Source organism: Leuciscus leuciscus, assembly GCF_965113295.1.
Source record: "Leuciscus leuciscus genome assembly, chromosome: 16".
NCBI classification, from domain to species: Eukaryota; Metazoa; Chordata; class Actinopteri; order Cypriniformes; family Leuciscidae; genus Leuciscus; species Leuciscus leuciscus.
The window spans coordinates 36,357,894-36,378,101 of record NC_138740.1 but is presented as its reverse complement, the minus strand read 5'-3'; the positions used below and the strand labels follow the sequence as shown (position 1 = coordinate 36,378,101).

The following is a 20,208-nucleotide window of genomic DNA, read 5'->3' as shown; positions in this document are numbered from 1 at the left end:
AAAATACTTATGTAAACATATACTCATTTAAATTAAAGATGGTAAAAAATGTTATCTGCTTAAAAATCCTGACTAAGATTATTATTTTTTTGACATTGGTCACATGATCCTTCTGACACCACGTGACCAAGTTGATGGCCGCTCCCACCGTCAGTCAGTGAGCAGCTGATCTTACAGAGCACGAGTCACAGTAAAACATAAGGAATACAATCTTTTGTTCAAGAAGCAAGCGTTCAATCACAGAGAAAGGGGTAAGACGAGGCGGCATTTGGTGTAAAATGATGTTTCTGCGTTTATTTACTATGCAGGGTGTTTAATGAACAGCTGGTGTTGCAGTGAATGAGCTGTCATTTCTGCCGTAGAGCCCAACAACACCCTCTCTAACTGTAAATAAACACTGTAAACCCGTATAGAATAACAGCATTGCTATTGTATTAGTATTCGGATTTAATGTTAAGACTGACAATTTCTTCAAATGCGTATAACATATTCAATTGCACAATATGCATGCATTGCTAATGCTCTGCTGATATATGATTCAGGTGCATTTTATAAGCACCTAGAAAAGATTGCATTGAACAAAGATGTGGTAAAATATATAATTTCTAATATATTATATTCTTGGTACTTAAAATACATATTATTTACAGATTTCTATAATTATCTTTTATTACATTATTTTTAATATTTTTTCCTGGATACTCATATAACACATCTCATTTATAGTATTGTTTTTCATACATTATTTGTGGGTGCTTATAAAACCCTAACATTTTAAACACTAATATTTTAAATTAAAGTACAGTGAATGATACACTATTATCCATATATTATTAATCACTGTAATGCCAGAGCACCCAGCCATTAAAACCAGATCGTTTTACTTTTGCTGACAAAGTGATGCTGTCTTTTCATAATTTACCATGTTTAGAAACAGCTGCTGTTGGGCGTTCAACAGTGCTAAAGTTCACAGTGTCTAGAGTTCAAATGCCATTGAGAAACTTGCCACCTTCCTTTAGTTTCGTAGTGAGAGAATATAAACTCTCGACTGTACGGATGTGTCTCGAAACGAGTGAGCTTTCCATCCGGCATTTTTGGGCGTCATAGGGATGAAAAATATTTTTTGCACTCTATTTATTGATTTAGAAGTGTGTTTTGTTTTGTATGCAATGGGGGAGTGAAATTTCAGAAATTACAGTATTTAAAAAGTGCTAAATAAAATAGTTTGTTCAGTTCAGAGCTGTTGCTATAATTGTCAAAAACAGAAATAAAACAATAAATAAATATCGGTTCTATATATCGGTCATCGGGCGCATAAACATGCAAATAATTGGTATCGGTTATAATAAATCAATATCGTTGATCTCTATTGTGCCCAAAAAAATGTGTCTAGGTAGGTGCCATCACATTGAACAACATCTCTCATCACATTGAGTAAAATAATTGATTTATTTCAGAATTTTTACCATGATATTGATTAATGACTTTAGAAAAAATACCATAGTTCAGTGAAAGTATCAGATGATAATACCATAGTACTTTGACATATATTATACTAAATGATTACCGTATTCCATACTCCAAATTACTTAAAACATACTATGACATTACTATGATATATTATGTAAAAATCATGAAAGTGCATGTTTTAAAATATATTCATTTTAATCGGGTTCCATGTTTTTTGTGTGGAAAAAAATGGCAAAAGTTAGAAAAATATTTGATCAAATCTTGTTTATATTTTAGTTTATTATGTGGGGTTTTTCTGTGGAGAAATGTGCTAAAAGTGAAAGAAAACATTATATTATTAAAGGTATAGCGGAGGATCTTTCCAAATTTTCGATAAGACCCGCCCTCTCCACTTTTTGAAAAGTTTGATTGATTCACCAGAATGATTGACAATTAGGAGGACCAATAGTATAGGTTACCCACCAGGAAGTAAAACATCCTCCGCTATACCTTTAAATAAAAAAATATTTTCAAGTTTTATGGTTTCTGTCTAATGATATTTTGATGATTTTTTATTTTATTTTTACCCAGGTCTAATTTGGCGTGTGCAGGAGCCCGAGAACGTTTGTGTGCGCACCAGGACGTTTCTGACAGTCCCTCATTCCTGTAAAGCTTTGTCACACGCTCCTCGATCATGCAGATGGATCCAGTGCTGGTTGAATCCGCTGTGGTGTTTGCTATGGTGATTTCCGTTCACATGGCCGTGTGGAATCAGCTGTCCTGGTGTTGCATCGCTCTGGCGGTCCAGGCTTTCTATGTTCAGCACAAATGGGATCGCCTGCTTCGGACCGGCGCCGCCGTGTTCCAGTTTCGCCCTTCGGCCAACAGCGGCGTCTTACCGGCCAGCATGGTGATGCCTCTGCTGGGTCTCGCTTTGAGGGGACGCTGCGTCATCGTGGGAAACGTTTACATGGAGCGCTTCGCCATGGTCGTGACAGTGATCGGCATGATGTTGGCTCTGTTCCTGTCTCTCATCGCGCTGGGAATCACACGCCCGGTCCCCACAAACACCTGCGTTATAGCCGGCATCGCCAGCAGCGCCATTCTGTACACGGTGAAGCAAACGCTGACAGTGTCCGAGGTGATCGAAGTCTTGGAGGTGTTGCTGATTTTTGTGTACGTGAGCTTGATCCTGTTGTACCTGCTCCCACGCTGCTTCACTCCCGGCGAGGCCCTCCTCATCCTCGGCGGGATTAGTTTCATTATCAACCAGCTCATTAAGCGCTCTCTGGTCTCGTCCGGGAACGCGAACTCCGACCCGCTTCCGTATTTCCTCCCGGTTGCCGTGTTAGGTTTGGTGCTGCTGGGAATCTTCTTCGCGGTGCTCTTCGTATTCATGGAATCGGAAACCTGGTCGGCGTCGCTTTTCTTCCACACCATGACTGTCGTTTTGGGCTTGGGCTTGTTGATTCCTTGGCTCTCCCTGCTCACGCAGCATCACCCCGTCACCTGGCTGATGCATTTCATCACCGAGAGCAGCACCCGCCTTTGGCTCATTGGATTCTGGGCTTCACTTTTGCTTCTAGCTATTGCCGTTGTGATGCATCAAAACAGCCATCGCTCGGGCGGCAGTAAGAAGCACCAGGCGTCCACGACCGTGCGGAAGTATTTCCACCTCCTCACAGTGTTAACCTTCGCACCCGGACTCGCACTAGACCGTCCTCTGCTTCATTTGTCCGCGGTCGTGTGCCTCTCAGCGCTTTTGTTCCTGGAATTCGTCCGCTATTTCCGCATCCGACCTCTCGGGCCTCCGCTGAGATGCCTTCTCACTTTATTCCTGGACGAGAGAGACTCAGGACCGCTCATTCTCACTCACATCTACCTTCTCCTCGGCGTCGCCCTTCCCATCTGGCTCTCGCCCGGGACCTGCACCCCTAAAGGAGGACTCGGGGGCGCCGGTGGCCTGGTGCCCTACGCCGGCGTGCTGGCCGTGGGAGTCGGCGACACCGTGGCGTCCATCTTCGGCAGCTCGGTCGGCGAGATCCGCTGGCCTGGCACTAAGAAGACCTTCGAGGGCACGGCGACCTCGGTGTTCGCTCAGATCATCGCAGTGGTGGTTTTCCTCATCGCCGACAGCAGTATAAACCTGAACGCCAGCTACTCGTGGGTGGTGGGCTCGATCACCATGGTGGCCATGTTGGAGGCGTACACGTCACAGATAGATAACCTGCTGCTTCCTCTGTACCTCTACATCCTTCTGCTGCTATGAGATCAAACACACACTCACATTATGCCAACGCACAGATATTAAAGGGATAGTTCACTCAAAAATGAAAATTGTGTCATCACTTACTCAACCTCGTGTTGTTCTAAACCTGTATGGGTTTCTCTGTTCTGTTGGACACAAAAGAAGATATTTTGAAGAATGTCGGTAACCAAACAGTTGTTGGACCCCATTGACTTCCATAGTATTTTTTTTCCCACTATGGAAGTCAATGGGGTCCATCAACTGTTTGGTTACCCAACATTCTTCAAAATATCTTCTTTTGTGTTCAGCAGAAGAAAGAAACTCACACAGGTTTGGAACATCATGAGGGGGAGTAAATGGGTGAACTATCCCTTTCACAGCATCATATGGTACGCTACAGCCCTAGTATTGTCTGACATGAAATTATTCCAGTTTTGAAAGCAAAAATAAAACATCATTAGAGTGTTTATGACTCTAGTACAGAGAGAGAAAAAAACACTGAAATGTATTCAAGAATAAACCATTTCCTATAGCATTATAATAAAACTAAACAGAAAACTTGATAATAAAACAAAGTGGCACAAAAATAAAATGTGAATTGAAGGTAAAATGTGTATTTTTGTTCCACTAGTTGCACCAAATGGAATTGCACTTTTTATTTTTTTTGTATATATCCCATTTTAATTTTAGTTAGTTTTTTCATTTTGTTTTTTTAACTAATATTTTATATTTATTTTATAAATATTTTTTATTTCAGTCTTCGTTTTGTTATTGTGGCACATCAAGATAAACTAAATAAAGATTTGGCAACTCTATGAAATAAAATAAGTTTTTTATTCTTTATATTCATTTCAGTTAACATTATTTTATTGCAAGTAACAAAACTAGTTAACTATATTAACCATGGTTTGAAAACACATTTTGGTGCTGCTAGTTGTGCAGAAATAACTGTAATAATTGTGCGTTTTCATTTTTTACGGTTTACATGCGATCATTTTGTTGTTTTGAAGGTTTATTTTACCTATAAAGCTCTGATGTCTTGAGTTGCTGTTAATATTTCATTCTCTCAAATCCTGCGTCTGCCACTCAAGTATAGATGACAGGGATTGAGTTGCACATTATTAAAGAAAGAAAAGGAAAATGTAACGCCCTTTAACAATGTCTGCACTCGCTGATAAACAACACTGAAAGAAGGGCACAATTTCTACATTTTGGATATTTTATTTAGGTGAATCTCATGAAAACTATATTTTTCTATAAAGTTGCTTTCCAACACGTATCATAAAAAGTGCTGTACAAATTAAATGTAATTTAACTGAAAATCAAAAAGAAAAAATATATTTTGCATGAAATATGCCTATTTTTTGAACCATATGATTACTTGACAATTACGAACATTAAATTCTCATTGCTATTATCCGTTTGTATAATTTTTGTATAACAAATACTGCCATGTTGTAAACAAAGAGCATTTCAATAATATTTAATAAAATATATAATAATATATTTTAATACTTTTTAGTAATTAGAATTAGTTTTTATTTACATGATGCAGTTGTGGAAATGTACTTATGCCATTATATTATGTCAAATATAAATATATATACTGTCTATGTATGTATATATATATATATCTGTCATTTATCGATTAATCGCATCTAACACAAACGTTTGTGTTTATATAATATATGTGTGTGCATGTATGTGTGTGTATATATATATACAGTATATATACACCTACACATTTAATATATACAAATATATACAAACACATATTAACACAAACATTTATGTTTGATGGCGATTAATCAATTTGACTGTGCTAATATATACACACACACACACAAATATATACATATTAATATATATATGGTTCATAAAATAAGCTTTATTTAATTTCAGCCAAATATAATTTTCTTTGTTTGGATATAGATTTTGTTTTTTGTTTTTTTAAATGGCACATTTTTGACGTTTCATCAGATTCACCCGTTTATCAAAAATGTAATTTATCCTTTATTACAGAGCATATATGCATCACTTGAGCCATTGAAGAACGCCCTTGTTTTTCTATTATTGTATAACCCTGGACAAAAATACTCGAATATTATTTTGATGCTATGAATAGGAAACCTGCCTTTATGTCCAATGCAATACGAAGGACTGGTAGCACAGCTTTATTGCCTTAAAAAGTGTTTTGTATTGTCAATGGTTCAGTGCTATCAGTGGTCTGTCTGCATGTAGGAGGCAGTAGATATTAATGTACAGATCACGGTCCTGTAAAAGCATGTATGCGATGTCTTTACTCTGATAAAGATTGCAGAATTCAAGCATTTTGTAAATGATATATATATGTTTAAACCTTAATTTATTCATGATATTTGACTGAGGCCTTTTACGTTGTGATTGGCGTTTTGTGTTTACAGTTGTCATGGGAACTGTGGTTGAAGCATCAGTCACCTGTTCAGTTTGCAGTGCATTCTGGGACATTTATAACGGACACTCTGCATCTGTGGACATTTGCATGACACTCAAGTGTAAACTTGTTTTTAAACTACCTGGAAATTGTATTAAAATGTGTTACTTTATATGGTCATACTACTTTTTGACATCGGGATTTGACAAAGATTGTTGGATTTTTATTTTGTAAATGATCGTTTTAATGGTTTGTGTATATTTACTGAAGAAAATTGTTTAGTTCAATTAATTACTTTGCGTTAAAAGACGTGACCCAGCATGAAACTAACTTTTTTTAAACTATACTTTTGCTGGAATAGTTGAACTTTTAGTTGAATCTTTATTGAAGTTTGTTTTCAATCTTTTTCATCACCAATGACTATAAATATGATTTTTCAGATTTTCCTGTCATGAGAACTGCAGTTTTGTCACGCTATGTTCTTGGTCTGGAAATCCATATGATTCATATGATCAAACATTCATACATTTTCTATATTGTATTGATTTTGTTGGGTACACAGATAATGCTGCGTTAAAAGAAATAAACTTTATTTCTAATAAAGTTAAATGTTTCTCATTTACTAAAATAACAAGCTTTGAAGTCAGATCATGAAATAATAGAGACTCTTCGGTTAACAAAACTAGCCTTTTATTAACACTGTCGTGGCTGTAGGTAAAATATACAGAATGATTAAAAATGATTCATATTTTACGGTAAGAAAGACATTTTTTGGTCCATTTACAAAACTTCATATTTAAAGGAATTATTGTTATCCTGGCGTTAAAAAAGCTCCTGATATCTCAGACGTCATCAAGTGTCATCAGGCCTGTTGTATGTGTGTTGTTCAGGTGTAGAGGGAAGGGAAGGGCAGCTCTTCTGTCGGCTGCAGCCTGAGAGAGAACAACACAAAAGCCCTGAGAACTAGAACTCATCTCTCTACGGCCTGCGTTACCCAGCATGCACTGCTCTTACCAGTTCTCAGGACTCCAAACGGTGTTTTGAGACTCCATGATGTGGAAAGTGTAAACGTGGCGTGAGACGTCAGATGTGTTCGCAGCGCTACGGTGGACGACTTCCCCGTGAATCAGAACTGCTCCACCTACAGTACCAAAATATTTATACTTTAATACACTACTGTTCAAAAGTTGGATTTGTAATGTAATACCAGGGACACATTAAATTGATCAGAAGTCACAGTAAAGACATTTATAAGTTTAGATAAGTCAAGTCAAGTCAAGTTTATTTGTATAGCGCTTTTCACAATACAGATTGTATCAAAGCAGCTTCACAGTATTAAATTTAAATAATACAACAAAGTTTATTTCAAGAGGAATTTATTGATTGATAAAATTAAATTAAATATCCCCAAAATATCCCCAACTGAGCAAGCCAAAGGCAACAGTGGCAAGGAACCGAAAAACTCCATCAAGTGACCTAATGGTGTCCTAAAACTCCATCAGGTGCCCTAATGGAGAAAAAAAACCTTGGGAGAACCCAGGCTCAGTCGGGGGCCAGTTCTCCTCTGGCATTTATGAGCTAGAGGCCGGATTGTAGTTTGAACTGTGGGATTATATGAATGCCTGGCTGAAGAGATGCGACTTTAATCTAGTTTTAAACTGGGAGAGCGAGTCTGAGCAACGAACAGTATCAGGAAGACTATTCCAGAGTTTTGGAGCCAAATGTGAAAATGCTCTCCCTCCTTTGGTGGTTCTGGATATCCTAGGTATGACCAAAAGCCTTGAATTTAGTGATCTTAAAGAGCGCGATGGATTATAGGGCGATAGAAGATCCGTTAAATAGACTGGAGCTAAGCCGTTTAGAGCTTTATAAGTCAGTAGCAATACCTTGTAATTAATACGGAACTTTATAGGTAACCAATGCAGTGATGATAAAATCGGTGTTATATGATCATATTTTCTTGATCTCGTAAGAACTCTAGCGGCGGCATTTTGGACTAACTGTAGCTTGTTTATTGAGGATGCAGGACAACCAGCTAGTAAAGCATTACAGTAATCCAGTCTCGAGGTCATGAATGCATGAACTAACTTTTCTGCATCAGAAACTGATAGCATATTACGTAGCTTAGCAATGTTTCTAAGGTGGAAAAAGGCTGTTTTTGTAACATATGAAATATGATTTTCAAAAGACAGGTTGCAATCGAGTATAACACCCAATCGAGTATAACACCCAGGTCTTTTACTGTAGAGGATAAAGTAACAGGACATCCTACGATGTTAAAGTTGTATTGTGCGAGGTTTTGTGGGCGGTTTTTTGAACCGATAAGTATTACCTCTGTCTTGTCTGGATTTAATAAAAGAAAATTACGCGTCATCCAATCTTTTATATCTTTAACACACTCTGTCAATTTGGAAAATTTAGCGTTTTCATCCGGCCTTGATGAAAGAAATAAGATTTCTATTTTTAATAAATGCTGTTCTTTTGAACTTTCTATTCTTCAAAGAGTCGTGAATAAAATGTATCACCGTTTCCACAAAAATATGAACTGTTTTCAACATTGATAATAATCAGAAATGTTTCTTTAGCAGCAAATCATCATATTATTATGATTTCTGAAGGATCATGTGACGCTGAAGACTGGAGTAATGATGCCGAAAATTCAGCTTTGATCACAGGAATAAATTACATTTTAACATGCGTAAAAATTTTTTTGTATTTCTGAGACAAAATTTAAACAGTATCTCCTCCTAGGGCTTTCAAGCTACAACTCGGGTCAGACCTCTTTTCTAACTGATCCGACTTATGATTTTCATTACACGGACGATCAAAACTGCGAGAAGACTTTTGTAAAATAAGACTTCTATAGTTTTTAAGCTATCACTAGCAAAGCTTAATGACTGTCCTGGGACAACATGTTAAAACATGCTAGCAACATGCTAATTCGTTCTAACAACGTGTTAAAACATGTTAGCCGTGTGCTAAATAATGCTAGCAATGTGCTAATCATGCTAGCAACGTGTTAAATCATGCTACCAACATGCTAACACATTCTAGCAGCATGCTAATTAATGCTAGCAATGTGTTAAAACGTGTAAACAATGTGCTAGCTAAATCATGCTAGCAATGTGTTCAGTCATATTAAGAACATGCAAAACATGTTAACAATGTGCTAATCATGCTAGCAACATGCTACCAATGTGGTAATTAATGCTAGCAAAGTGTTAAAACAGGCTAGCAAATGTGCCAATTCAAACTATCAATAGCTGCGTTTATTACCCTTCAAATTGCGCAAATCGAAATTGCGAATTGAAAATACGCCCAATGGAAACACGTCAATTTCGCAAAAACTCCCATTTATCGCAAAAAGGTTTTTACGCACGCATGAAAACACAATGGAAACAGTTTTTGCGCATTTACAGGTCAGCTGACATAGATGACACGGTATGTTTGGACAGAATATGAGACAGAGCTCTTTATTAAATTCATATAAGACAAAAGAATTACAGGAATACTGGATTCTAAACCTCAAATAAATGCCACAATCAAGACCTCGAAGCAGAAATGAGGGAGAAACACCCAGAAACACCTCATATGTGCCGCTCACAAGTATAATAAGGGTCTTTCCTTACCATTAATGCTTGGAAAACACATCTCTTTCGATTAATAATAATGGCTAGTGCAGTGGCTGGGATATAATACATAAACCTACCAACGTCCGTTACAATGGTTTTTGGAATGATTTTACTTATCGCGAGAGGAAAAATGAAGTTTTAGTCGCATTACATCAGTTAATGGAAACGGCGTCATTTTGCGATAGTTTTTTGTCGACATTTAGAAAAAAAAAGAAAAAGAAAAAAAAGAAAAAAATCGCAGAAGTTTTGCGCAAATCTGTAATGGAAACGCACCTAATGTGTCAAATCATGTCAGCAACATGCTACCAACATGCTTATTCCTAATAGCTTTGTGATAAATCATGTTAAAATGTTAAATCATGTTAGCAATGTGCAGAAATATGCTAGCAACGTGCTAAAACATGCTAGCAATATGCTAATTAAATCTAGCAAACGTGCTAAAACATGTTAGCAATGTGCTAAATCATGCAAACAACATGCTAAAACACATGCTAGCAATGTGTTAAAACTTGCTAGTAAAATGCTAATTCATGCTAACAGTGTATTAAAATCTGTTACAAACATGTTAGCAAAATGTAAAACAATGATAGACACATGCCAGCATGATAAAACATGCTAGGAAGCATATCAAAATGTCAAACTTTCAGACAAGGCTTTGTCAAGTTTGACAAAGTTTTCTTTCTAGTTTTAAAGTGTAATATTTCACAATATTACAGTTTTTACTGCATTTTTGATCAAATAAATGAAGCCTTGGTGAGCAGAAGAGACTTATTTAATTTTTTATTTTTTTAAACAACATAAAACTTTTGAACAGCAGTGTATATGTTTACTGTATGGTGTTGTAATTTATTTCCAATGGAATTAACAGTTTCAATAACTCACCTTTTTTAACCGGAACGGGAATGAAGAGATTGTCGTCATAATGTTTCTCTCGGCCAATGAAATCAGTCAGAGGAAACGTGCCTTTAGGTGTCCGCACCATTCGCCTGGTAAGCCCATCTTTCATGCACAGGAAACTCATTTTAGATACACACATTTGTGCAAAACAAAGCTTCACTCCAATAGCATGCATGCCCAAATGACGTAACGAATCTGCTTCATGCGTTTGAAATTACCACTGTGTGATCCCGGTATGAACCACAGACAGCCGTTCTCGAGTGTAGCATCTTCCAGAGCGATCCACATGCCCATCACCCTTCCCAGAGGCTGCGTGTTAAGGAAGGTGGCGTCCTGGTGAGGTGTCACTGAAGTCAAGGGTCAAAGGTCAAAAAAGTGTTTTTGTATTGCTTTCTCATTGGTTAAAGAAGTAGGCGGGTCTTACCTTCTCCACCAATCCCTGGTTGCTGTTTACAGAACAGACACAGAAGAGGCAAGTAATGAAAATTTTACCCTTACAATGAATGTAAGCATAATTTATTAGCCATCATATATTAACTCTACCTTAAAGATGTACATACTCTGCAGAATAACTGGATTTATCAAGCCGAGTTTCTTACCCAGGTTCTGCAGATAAGAAGCAAAACACACACACACACACATTATGACTGAAGTGTCTGAAAATTGGCATAATGAAAAGAGGGAAGTATATTCAGCATGATCATGGTTTTTTGGTTAAACAGTGGATTGCTAATCTCAGTTTGAAACCAAATTAAGTCTGGGTCAGTGTTATGTCAGTATTATTTATATACTTTTATAGTATTTATTAATACTTTAAAAGAGGTTTTAGGCCCTAAAATGTCTCATAAATCTTCCAATTAAAACAAATGAGCTTTTATATGAAGACCACAATTTACATTCGTTTACATGGGAGTTTGGTCATTACTTGAACTTTTGGTGAGTGGGTGACTGCTTTAAACAGCGGCTCATAAGCATGGAGAGCTGTAGGAAGTATAAAACACAAATACATAAGGGGCAAAATAATTTGATTTCATCGTTTAAATATGAATGTCTTAAATATGGCGTTTAAATATCATTTTCTTAAATACCCACCATGTCCGATTTTATTCAAGGAATGTTCTCTTGGCACAATGAACTCTCCTGAAAACACAACAGTTTCATTATGGGATGAATTTCCTGGGATTTGTTTTTACATCTCAGCACAACAAACCTTTATCATCAAACACGCCTTTCTCAAAGAAGAAACGGATCTTGTCTCCACTTGTGATGAAATAGTCTGCATTTCCCTGGACAAACACAAAATATGACAAGATATGACTGATTTGACCGCTTCTAAATGTACATGGAACTTTTTTCCAGCATGGCTGGTAATATGACAGCATTTTTAACTAATACAGGCAACTACATTTACCTGCAGTCAGTAGTCTTACCTGCATCTTTACCCAGGAATATTTGGTTGCATGTGGAAAGTAATGCGTAGAAGAACGTTGATAATGACACTACTGTAAATGCATAATGATGATGAGGCAATGATGATGACGCTGTTTACCTGTGTTTTCAGCTGCTCGTCGTGGTCAGTGGAGAAATGTATCCTGCAGTGTTCAGGAACGTCCATCCGGTCAACAATCTCACTCATTCGTTCCCGTAAAGCATCACATTCCTCTGGGGACAGAAACCCGTCCAGCACCAGATAGCCGTCATCCTGGTACTACAGAGTGAAAACAGTACAGAAACATATTCAGTCTACACATGCAAATTATATCCAATTAGGACAAAAACAACATTTGCTCCTCCTGATATCACAAAAAAAAAGTAGCAAAAAGTTCCTTTTTGTACATGTAGCTTATGGTATTCTTTAGTACCATGTAAATACAATGGAATATTAGTACATTCATTTTGTATCATGGTATTATATTTCAAAATACCATGGTATTACCATTCTTGTACTAGCTAATAACAACTCAAAGTGAACTTAGGGAGCAAATACAGTTGATTTTTCTTCACTTTTCCTTTTTTATTCTTACTTTTAAATGTGTTTTGAGCTCAGTTGATTACTCAGTGTATCATGACATAATACAGACAGTATATTTTTGATTTTGTCATGGTCAGCACTTGAGAATTTTCCATAACACAAATAGACAAAAAAAACCAGAACGTTTTAGTACGTTCTGTCCAAAGTTGTTAGACTGTTAAACCTAAAAGGCGATGTAAGGTTTATATGTTAGAATTGTTAGAATCATGGTTAGTATAAAAGATAGTTTGCTATCTTATCTATTAAAAATCACAACTCTCAGGATGATTTTTAAATCATCTGGACACTAATAAGTGAAACCGTTTAAATGTGTTTAATTCCAATTATTCCAGACACGGAAATAGAAATCTGTCTCATCGATCTTTACAACTACGACTGTGATTGGTCTATCTTCAACAGCAATGAGAAAAGTAACAGATGTCACATGACACATACGTCTACGCTCAGGGCAATAATAATAAATAAACTGTATACTGTACTACTAATACTACTAATAATACGGTTATTAATAATAATTCAGTTAAACTGAAAATCACACAGAACTGAAGAGTTAAAATATGTAAATGATCACTTAAGGCCCCGCCCATTTCGCGCTGCTATTTCCATTGCACAATATGTGTACAATCTAAAATCCAGTCTAACCGCTAGTTCTGTTTTTCTAGCGAATTACGCAACAGATTCCACTTGAATTATTCCATACGTGCTTTCTCGAGATTTTTATTTATTTTGTGCATTTTTTGCACGCATGCACGAGGCACTGACCTATGACAACTTTTAATAAAGATGCAAAACATTGTCATCTAAAAGCAAGAAAAATCTTAAAACTCGTAAAAGTGCTTTTCTGATTAACATGCACATAACAAGGACAATAGGACAATATGTGGCGTGTTGTTGTTATAGCAATTTAGAGGCTATTTCTTACCTTTTGCACGTCTTGTTGTGTCAAAACATCCATGCTGAGGAGGACAGTCTGAGAACAGGGCTAAAACGGCGGTCTCATCCAAATCTCTCTCTCTCTCTCTAAGCAACCACGTGGTTGCACCATGTCAAATACGATTAAACTGTAGCCATGGTGGTTATGCAATAATTGGATTTTGAACAGTAACTCTTTCACTGCACTGCCAGAAAGTCAAATGTGCATGGATAACTTGAGTCACTGAGGGTTCAAGTGAACCTAAAAGGTAAACATATATGCCTCTAAATTCCAGGTAAAGGGTGAACACAGCAGGTCATATTCTGTCCTGTGGAGGATGGAAGTCAGTTTGTTTGGCAGATCATTACGTGCACGATTGCATGAATTGGACAGTGTTCAGAAGACTTCACAAAAGAGATACAAGCTTTGTCTCAATTCACTTAAAAGTTAACCCTTTATCATCAATGTGTATGACAGTCATTAATTATGTTGACTAATGTTATTTTTTCTAAGATTCACCTTTCAAGTGAATGGTATGACAGATTTAGTTATTTTCAGTGCATTATAAGATATATTAACGAACTAATACTATACAAACTTTTATTTGCATGTTTTCAGCTGGTATTTAAAGGAATAGTTCAACAAAAAATAATAATTCTGTAATTTATTTTCACCTGAACGACTTTCTTTGTTCTGTGGTTGTATCTGGGAAAATAATTGCAATTACTTAGTAACATAAGTGGACTGCAAACCAAATTTCTCACATTTTATAAATACCTTTAATATGCATAAACCTAAAAACAAAAAGCACTGAACATGTTATGTTTTAAAAGCACTAAAACTTATGTAACTTTTTCTCTGGCAGCTAATGTTGTTAATAATGTACATCTTGTTCTTGTTGCATTTAATAATAATAAAATGTTTAAAAAACTTTTTTGGGGAGAAAAACAATGGTATGTGGAGAAAAAAACGGTCACATTAAAAAAAAAACATCTTCTCTTAAAGGTCACACATGTTTGTAATAACATGAGGGTGAGTAAATTATAAAGATGTCTTATTTTTTGAGTGAACGGTCCCTTTAAAGGGAGACTCCACCGAAAAATGTAATTTCTGTCATCATATACTCACTCTCATGTTGTTTCAAAACTGTATAAATTTCTTTCTTCTGCTGAACAGAAAGGAAGATATTTAGAAGAATGTCAGTAACCAGACAGTTTCTGGTCCCATTGACTTCCATAGTAGGAAAAAAATATACTATGGAAGTCAATGGTATCTAAAACTGTCTGGTTACTAACATTCTTCTAGATATCTTCCTTTCTGTTCAGCAGAAGAAAGAAATTCATACTGGTTTGAAACAACATGAGAGTGAGTATATGATGACAGAATTTTCATTTTTCGGTGGAGTATCCCTTTAAATCCTTGCATGTTTTGATTTAAAGCGATATTCACCTCAATTATAAAATGTCTATCTATTCACTATACTTTTGATGAAAGTTCATACAGCTCCTTTCCATACAACAACCATTTAAAAGGGATCACAAAAGCAATAAATGAATAAATAATTAAAGTTCCAGTAAATACAGTAAATTAACCGTCATTATTCATTGATAATATTTCCATCTAGTACTTTTTATTTTTTTCTGAATAACGACAATATTTTAGACCGAGGGAGAATTTAGAAGTAGGGTCTACATTTAGAAATGAAGTCGTAATTTTGCGGTGGTTTTTGTGTGTGCGTTTTACCTCTTCACCTGCAGGGGGCGCCAGCGTCACACAGACTGTCAACACACGGTTCTCCTTAAAGGGACAGTTCGCCCAAAAATGAAAATTCTGTCATAATTTACTCACCCCTAGAGTTGCTGAACTTTCTTCTGCTGAACATAAAATAAGATATTTTGAAGAATATGGGTAACCAAACAGTTGATGGACCCAAGTGACTTCCAGTTTCCCTTTAATTTCTCAGCTCTCTAGTTTTTGTAGAGTCTGCTTGACCACTGAGGACATGGAGGAAGCGAAAGCTTGTAAAGATGATAACCTAGCAGTTTATCATCAGTTTGCGACAATTAACAAATCTCAAATCAGATGAAAAAAAAAAAAAAAAGTAGACAGCTGCTCATATCCGACAAATACTAAATTCTAGCAGAGATTTGATCGAGAAAGATAGAATGCTTTCAACTTCATGGGATATCAGTTCTCCATTAACACCTTCTTCCCAGCTAACACAGTACGTTGTGACGACGTCGTCAGTCAGTCGTCATTTGGTCAGCGTGACATTACTTTATGACAACGTTGTGAGGACGTCGTGGTAAAGTTCCATTTTTTAGAATCTTGGCTAACGTTCCAGAAACGTTGTGGGCACGTCCTCAAAAGACGTCGCTAGTTTATCCCATGGAGAACGTTGTGAGGACGTCGTGGTAAAGTTCCTTTTTTTTTTTATCTTGGCTAACGTTCCAGAAACGTTGTGGGCACGTCCTCAAAAGACGTCGCTAGTTTATCCCATCGAGAACGTTGTAGAGACGTGGTCCACTGGTCACCAGATAACTTAATAAAATCTTTGATGAATTAAGTAAATGTTCCATATAATATCCAAATGGCATATTATCACTAGGATAATATTTGTAATGCATTTATTTATGTAATTGAAATTATCTGGAAAGTTATCTGGTGACCAGTGGACCACGTCTTTACAACGTTCTCCGTGGGATAAACTAGCGACGTCTTTTGAGGACGTGCCCACAACGTTTCTGGAACGTTAGCCAAGATTCTAAAAAAATGGAACTTTACCACGACGTCCTCACAACCTTGTCATAAATATAAACGTTTGTATATAATTATTATTATTATCATTTGTATTATTATTAAGGAGGTTGGGTGTTCGTAAAAACAACAATTTAAAAAATCTTCAAACTGAACTTCAAACTTGAAGAACTTAAAAATGAGTTTTAAATTCATGAGATTTGTATTTAAGTAATGTGTTAATTCTACATGTTTATTTATGTAAATGCTGCGTGACTGACGTGTTTTATGAGCGTGCGGGCTGAACATTTGAGTAGCTTTCAAACCCTGGAGCGGCGCAGAGTTGCCATGGAAACGGCGCCGCAACAAAACGGATATCAGCAAAGCTCCCTCTCTTGCTGTTGTTTTCACTGCTTTCAGGTGAGTTTAGTCTCTAAAATCACACACATAATATACACAACTGTTCCTGACACTTTTCTTACGTGTTATTACATCTGTTGAATATTTAGGCTACTTTGTAGAAATGGTTTAGTGTCTTCGAAAAAGTCCGTTAGCATCTCAACCGTTTTCAGAAGAGAGGCTAACCTAAGCTCTTATTTACAAAAGTTTGGGCTTATAATCACATCTTTGTGTAGATAAGAGGTTATGATGTGCAGTTGAATGTGTGATTGGAAGTTGACTACTTTATTTAACAAACTGATATAACAAATGTAGCAGCTGTGTGCTGTTAATCGATGACGTCACTTACACTGAGCTAAAATTGTCTGAAACTAGTTTAGATGCGTTTTGATCTTCACGGTAAAGAAATATTGATACATGTTATGTTATTTTAGCAGCGACAAAATAACCCCTCTACAACAGAGGGGAAGCTCTACGATTTCAACATTTCTTAAGGAAGTTGCTGACAGAGAAGTGGGAAACACAGGGTGAACTGAGGAAGCTTAAGTTATTAAATAACTTCATATCCATTTTCCCCCACCATATTTTTACCTATATTACTGACTCATTTATTTGATTGAAAATACAGTAAAACAATAATATTGTGAAATAATATTAACATTTAAAATAACATATGTGAATATATTGTAAAATGCAATTTATTCCTGTGATCAAAGCTGAATTTTCAGCATCATTACTCCAGTCTTCAGTGTCACATGATCCTTCAGAAATCATTCTAATATGATGATTTGATGATCAATGAATTTTTCTGATTATTATCTAATATGTTGAAAACAGTTATGCTGCTTCTTGTTTTTGTGTACACAATTCAAATGTTAGGGGTCAGTAAGATTTTGGAAAACAATAATAGCAAGAATGGATGAAATTGATAAAAAGTGACAGTAAAGACTTTTATAATGTTATAAGATTTAACTTTAAAACTTTTCTTTGAACTTTATATTGATCAAAGAATCCTGAAAAGGGCATCATGGTTTACACAAAAATCTTAAGCAGCTCAACTGTTTTCAACACTGATAATAATCATAAATGTTTCTTGAGCATCAAATCATCATATCAGAATGATTTCTGAAGGATCATGTGACACTGAAGACTGGAGTAATGATGCTGAAAATTCAGCTTTGATCACAGGAATAAATTATATTTTAAAATACATTAAAATAGAAAACAGCTATTTTACATTTTAATGATAGTCACAATATTACTGTTTTTACTGTATTTTCGAAAAACTGCATTATATTAGCAACATTAATAAAGTACTCCTCTGTTTTAGCTGCCTAAGAAGGACGATGAGGTGACGGTGCAGCTCGGGATAAGGAAGAGGAGGAATACGTAAGTTAGACAATTTTCTTATTCCTTTCTAACAAAAAACTATAAACCTGACTACAATAGTATGGTACATTTTATTTTTATTTTCCAGCAATATATAGAGAGAGACCATCCTCCTCTCCTTGCCTCAGAAGACCCTTCCCTCCACTGGTGGGGTAAGAAAGAGACTCTTCCTCTTCTCCCACAGCTCTCCATCATCTCCTTCTGCCTCCTCAACTCTGTCTGAAAGAGCGGTTTCCACAGCTGGGACACAGTCATCATGCTCATTTTCTTGAACAAAAAACTCTTTATGTATATTTTGGTGGGCGAAATAATACAGGAGAAATGCTAGAAATCTATATTGTTCCTTTTACATATCTTTACTCTTTATGAGCAATATTTGTATTTTATTTGTTAGCTTCAGAGAAGCTCAAGGACTATAGATCTTTGGTAATTGTCGCATTGTTCAGGTTTAGCTACTGGTAGTGAAGCAATGAAGCACATCACCACCAGACATTTGTAGCAGGAGCCTCATAGGACACTACAGGAAACAACTGAACCTATTTCTGCAAATAAAATTAATAATAAAGAAAATGCTGAATCTTTTCATTTCTTTTTTTTAAGGTCTTTATTGTTTATCCGCCAAATTATAGAGAGTAGTATCAATAAGAATATCAAACACTTTTTTTTATTTTTTTTCAGTAAAAAGAATAAAACATTTTAATAGTTGGTTACATTATTCATTGATTATGTTTTTTGATTAATTAATTGATGTTACATTTCTGTACTCATTACTTGTTAACATGGTTAAAAAATCGTTAATGTTCAAAATGTATTGGCTTAGTTTGTACAAAGAAAAACTGAATAAATGCTGATTAATAAATTAATGCAGTGTGGTTTTGGGCCATTTTCTATTTAGAATTTAATACAAGTTTGTATTGGTTTCCATTACATATCTGTATTGATCCCTAAACGTATTAACAGAAAACAATACACAATTCCCTATTAGAATGTATAAGGTTTTACAGCAGAGAATGAAATGTTTGAGTTTATCAGTTCTATGTGGATTTCAATGTTATGGATCAAGCACATCTTAATTCCCAGGACTAAAGGTGAGAAGTATATTAAAAATAAATGCGGACGTGGTATTTTGGTCGTTAGGAAGTACCTGCCACGTTCCAGCGACGTACCACTATAACGTCGCCACGACGAATACAGGAATCACAAAGTTACGTTGCTGGAACGTTATGTGGCACGTCGCAACGACTAATATGGTCCTTTGGTGTAACGTCCTCGCAACGTGCCAGTTTGGTCATAAAGACGTACTCATCACGTTCTTGCGACGTACCACTATAACGTCGCCACGACGATTATGGGAATCACAAAGTTACGTCACTGGAACGTTATGTGGCACGTCGCGACGACGAATATGGTCCGGTCCGGGTACGTCTTCACAACGTAACTGTGTTAGCTGGGTTGCCATTGCAAGTTTGTGACGGCTGGGCAACATTGACTTACAGACCGTTTCAGTCCGTGTCAAGTGCATACAAACCTAAGAAAGTTTATGTTTTGTTTGAACTGGCTGTCATTTGGACGGTCAGCTGACTTCACTGACAGAAAGAGAGAGGAGTGGATGAATGGGAGCTCTCATGTGGCGACTTTACTCACCTCTACCACTCACAGAAACACACAGAGAGCCTGTGTTCAGTGTTTGTGTGTGTGTGGAGAGGTGTGGCATTAAAGAATGTGTGTGTAGGTGTCGTCTGTGGCTCATTCTCAGGCAACAATGCCACGTGTGGCCATGACTTCACATGCTTGAAGGATCTTAAAGGAATAGTTCACTCAAAAATGAAAACGATCCCATAATTTACTCACCCTCGAGCCATCCTAGGTGTGTATGGCTTTCTTCTTTCAGCCGAACATTAAATTGTATCCTGGCTCTTCCCTGCTTTGTAATGGCATTGAATAGTGCCAGTTTTTGAAGCTCCAAAAACACATTTTGTAAGACAAATATACAACTTTATTAACTATAATCACTGGCTTCCATCAACAGCCGTACGCAAATTTGACTTTTTTTCCCTTGCAATTCCTAGTTTAGATGTAAACCAAAGTCCCTAGACCTTC

General features: G+C 36.4%; 2 protein-coding genes and 1 long non-coding RNA gene across 3 annotated transcripts; 2 read left to right on the top strand and 1 right to left on the bottom strand.

The window, feature by feature from the left end:
• The first annotated feature begins 133 nt into the window (after positions 1–133).
• Positions 134–4,235, top strand: dolk (dolichol kinase). The gene is made up of 2 exons (XM_082141664.1): positions 134–251; positions 2,041–4,235. The coding sequence occupies exon 2, from the start codon at positions 2,144–2,146 to the stop codon at positions 3,716–3,718; it is 1,575 nt and encodes a 524-aa protein (XP_081997790.1). The 5' UTR covers positions 134–251; positions 2,041–2,143; the 3' UTR covers positions 3,719–4,235.
• A 2,548-nt stretch (positions 4,236–6,783) lies between these two features.
• phyhd1 (phytanoyl-CoA dioxygenase domain containing 1) lies at positions 6,784–13,732 on the bottom strand. The gene is made up of 11 exons (XM_082141788.1): positions 13,594–13,732; positions 12,189–12,347; positions 11,850–11,925; positions 11,732–11,779; positions 11,565–11,620; positions 11,183–11,245; positions 11,064–11,085; positions 10,858–10,986; positions 10,625–10,741; positions 7,125–7,251; positions 6,784–7,042 (listed from the first exon to the last, which is right to left on the bottom strand). The coding sequence occupies exons 1-11, from the start codon at positions 13,624–13,626 to the stop codon at positions 6,997–6,999; spliced, it is 876 nt and encodes a 291-aa protein (XP_081997914.1). The 5' UTR covers positions 13,627–13,732; the 3' UTR covers positions 6,784–6,996.
• A 2,063-nt stretch (positions 13,733–15,795) lies between these two features.
• On the top strand, positions 15,796–19,207 carry LOC309477466. The gene is made up of 3 exons (XR_014198644.1): positions 15,796–16,740; positions 18,050–18,108; positions 18,197–19,207. It is a non-coding gene; the product is annotated as an uncharacterized lncRNA (long non-coding RNA).
• The last annotated feature ends 1,001 nt before the right edge of the window (positions 19,208–20,208 follow it).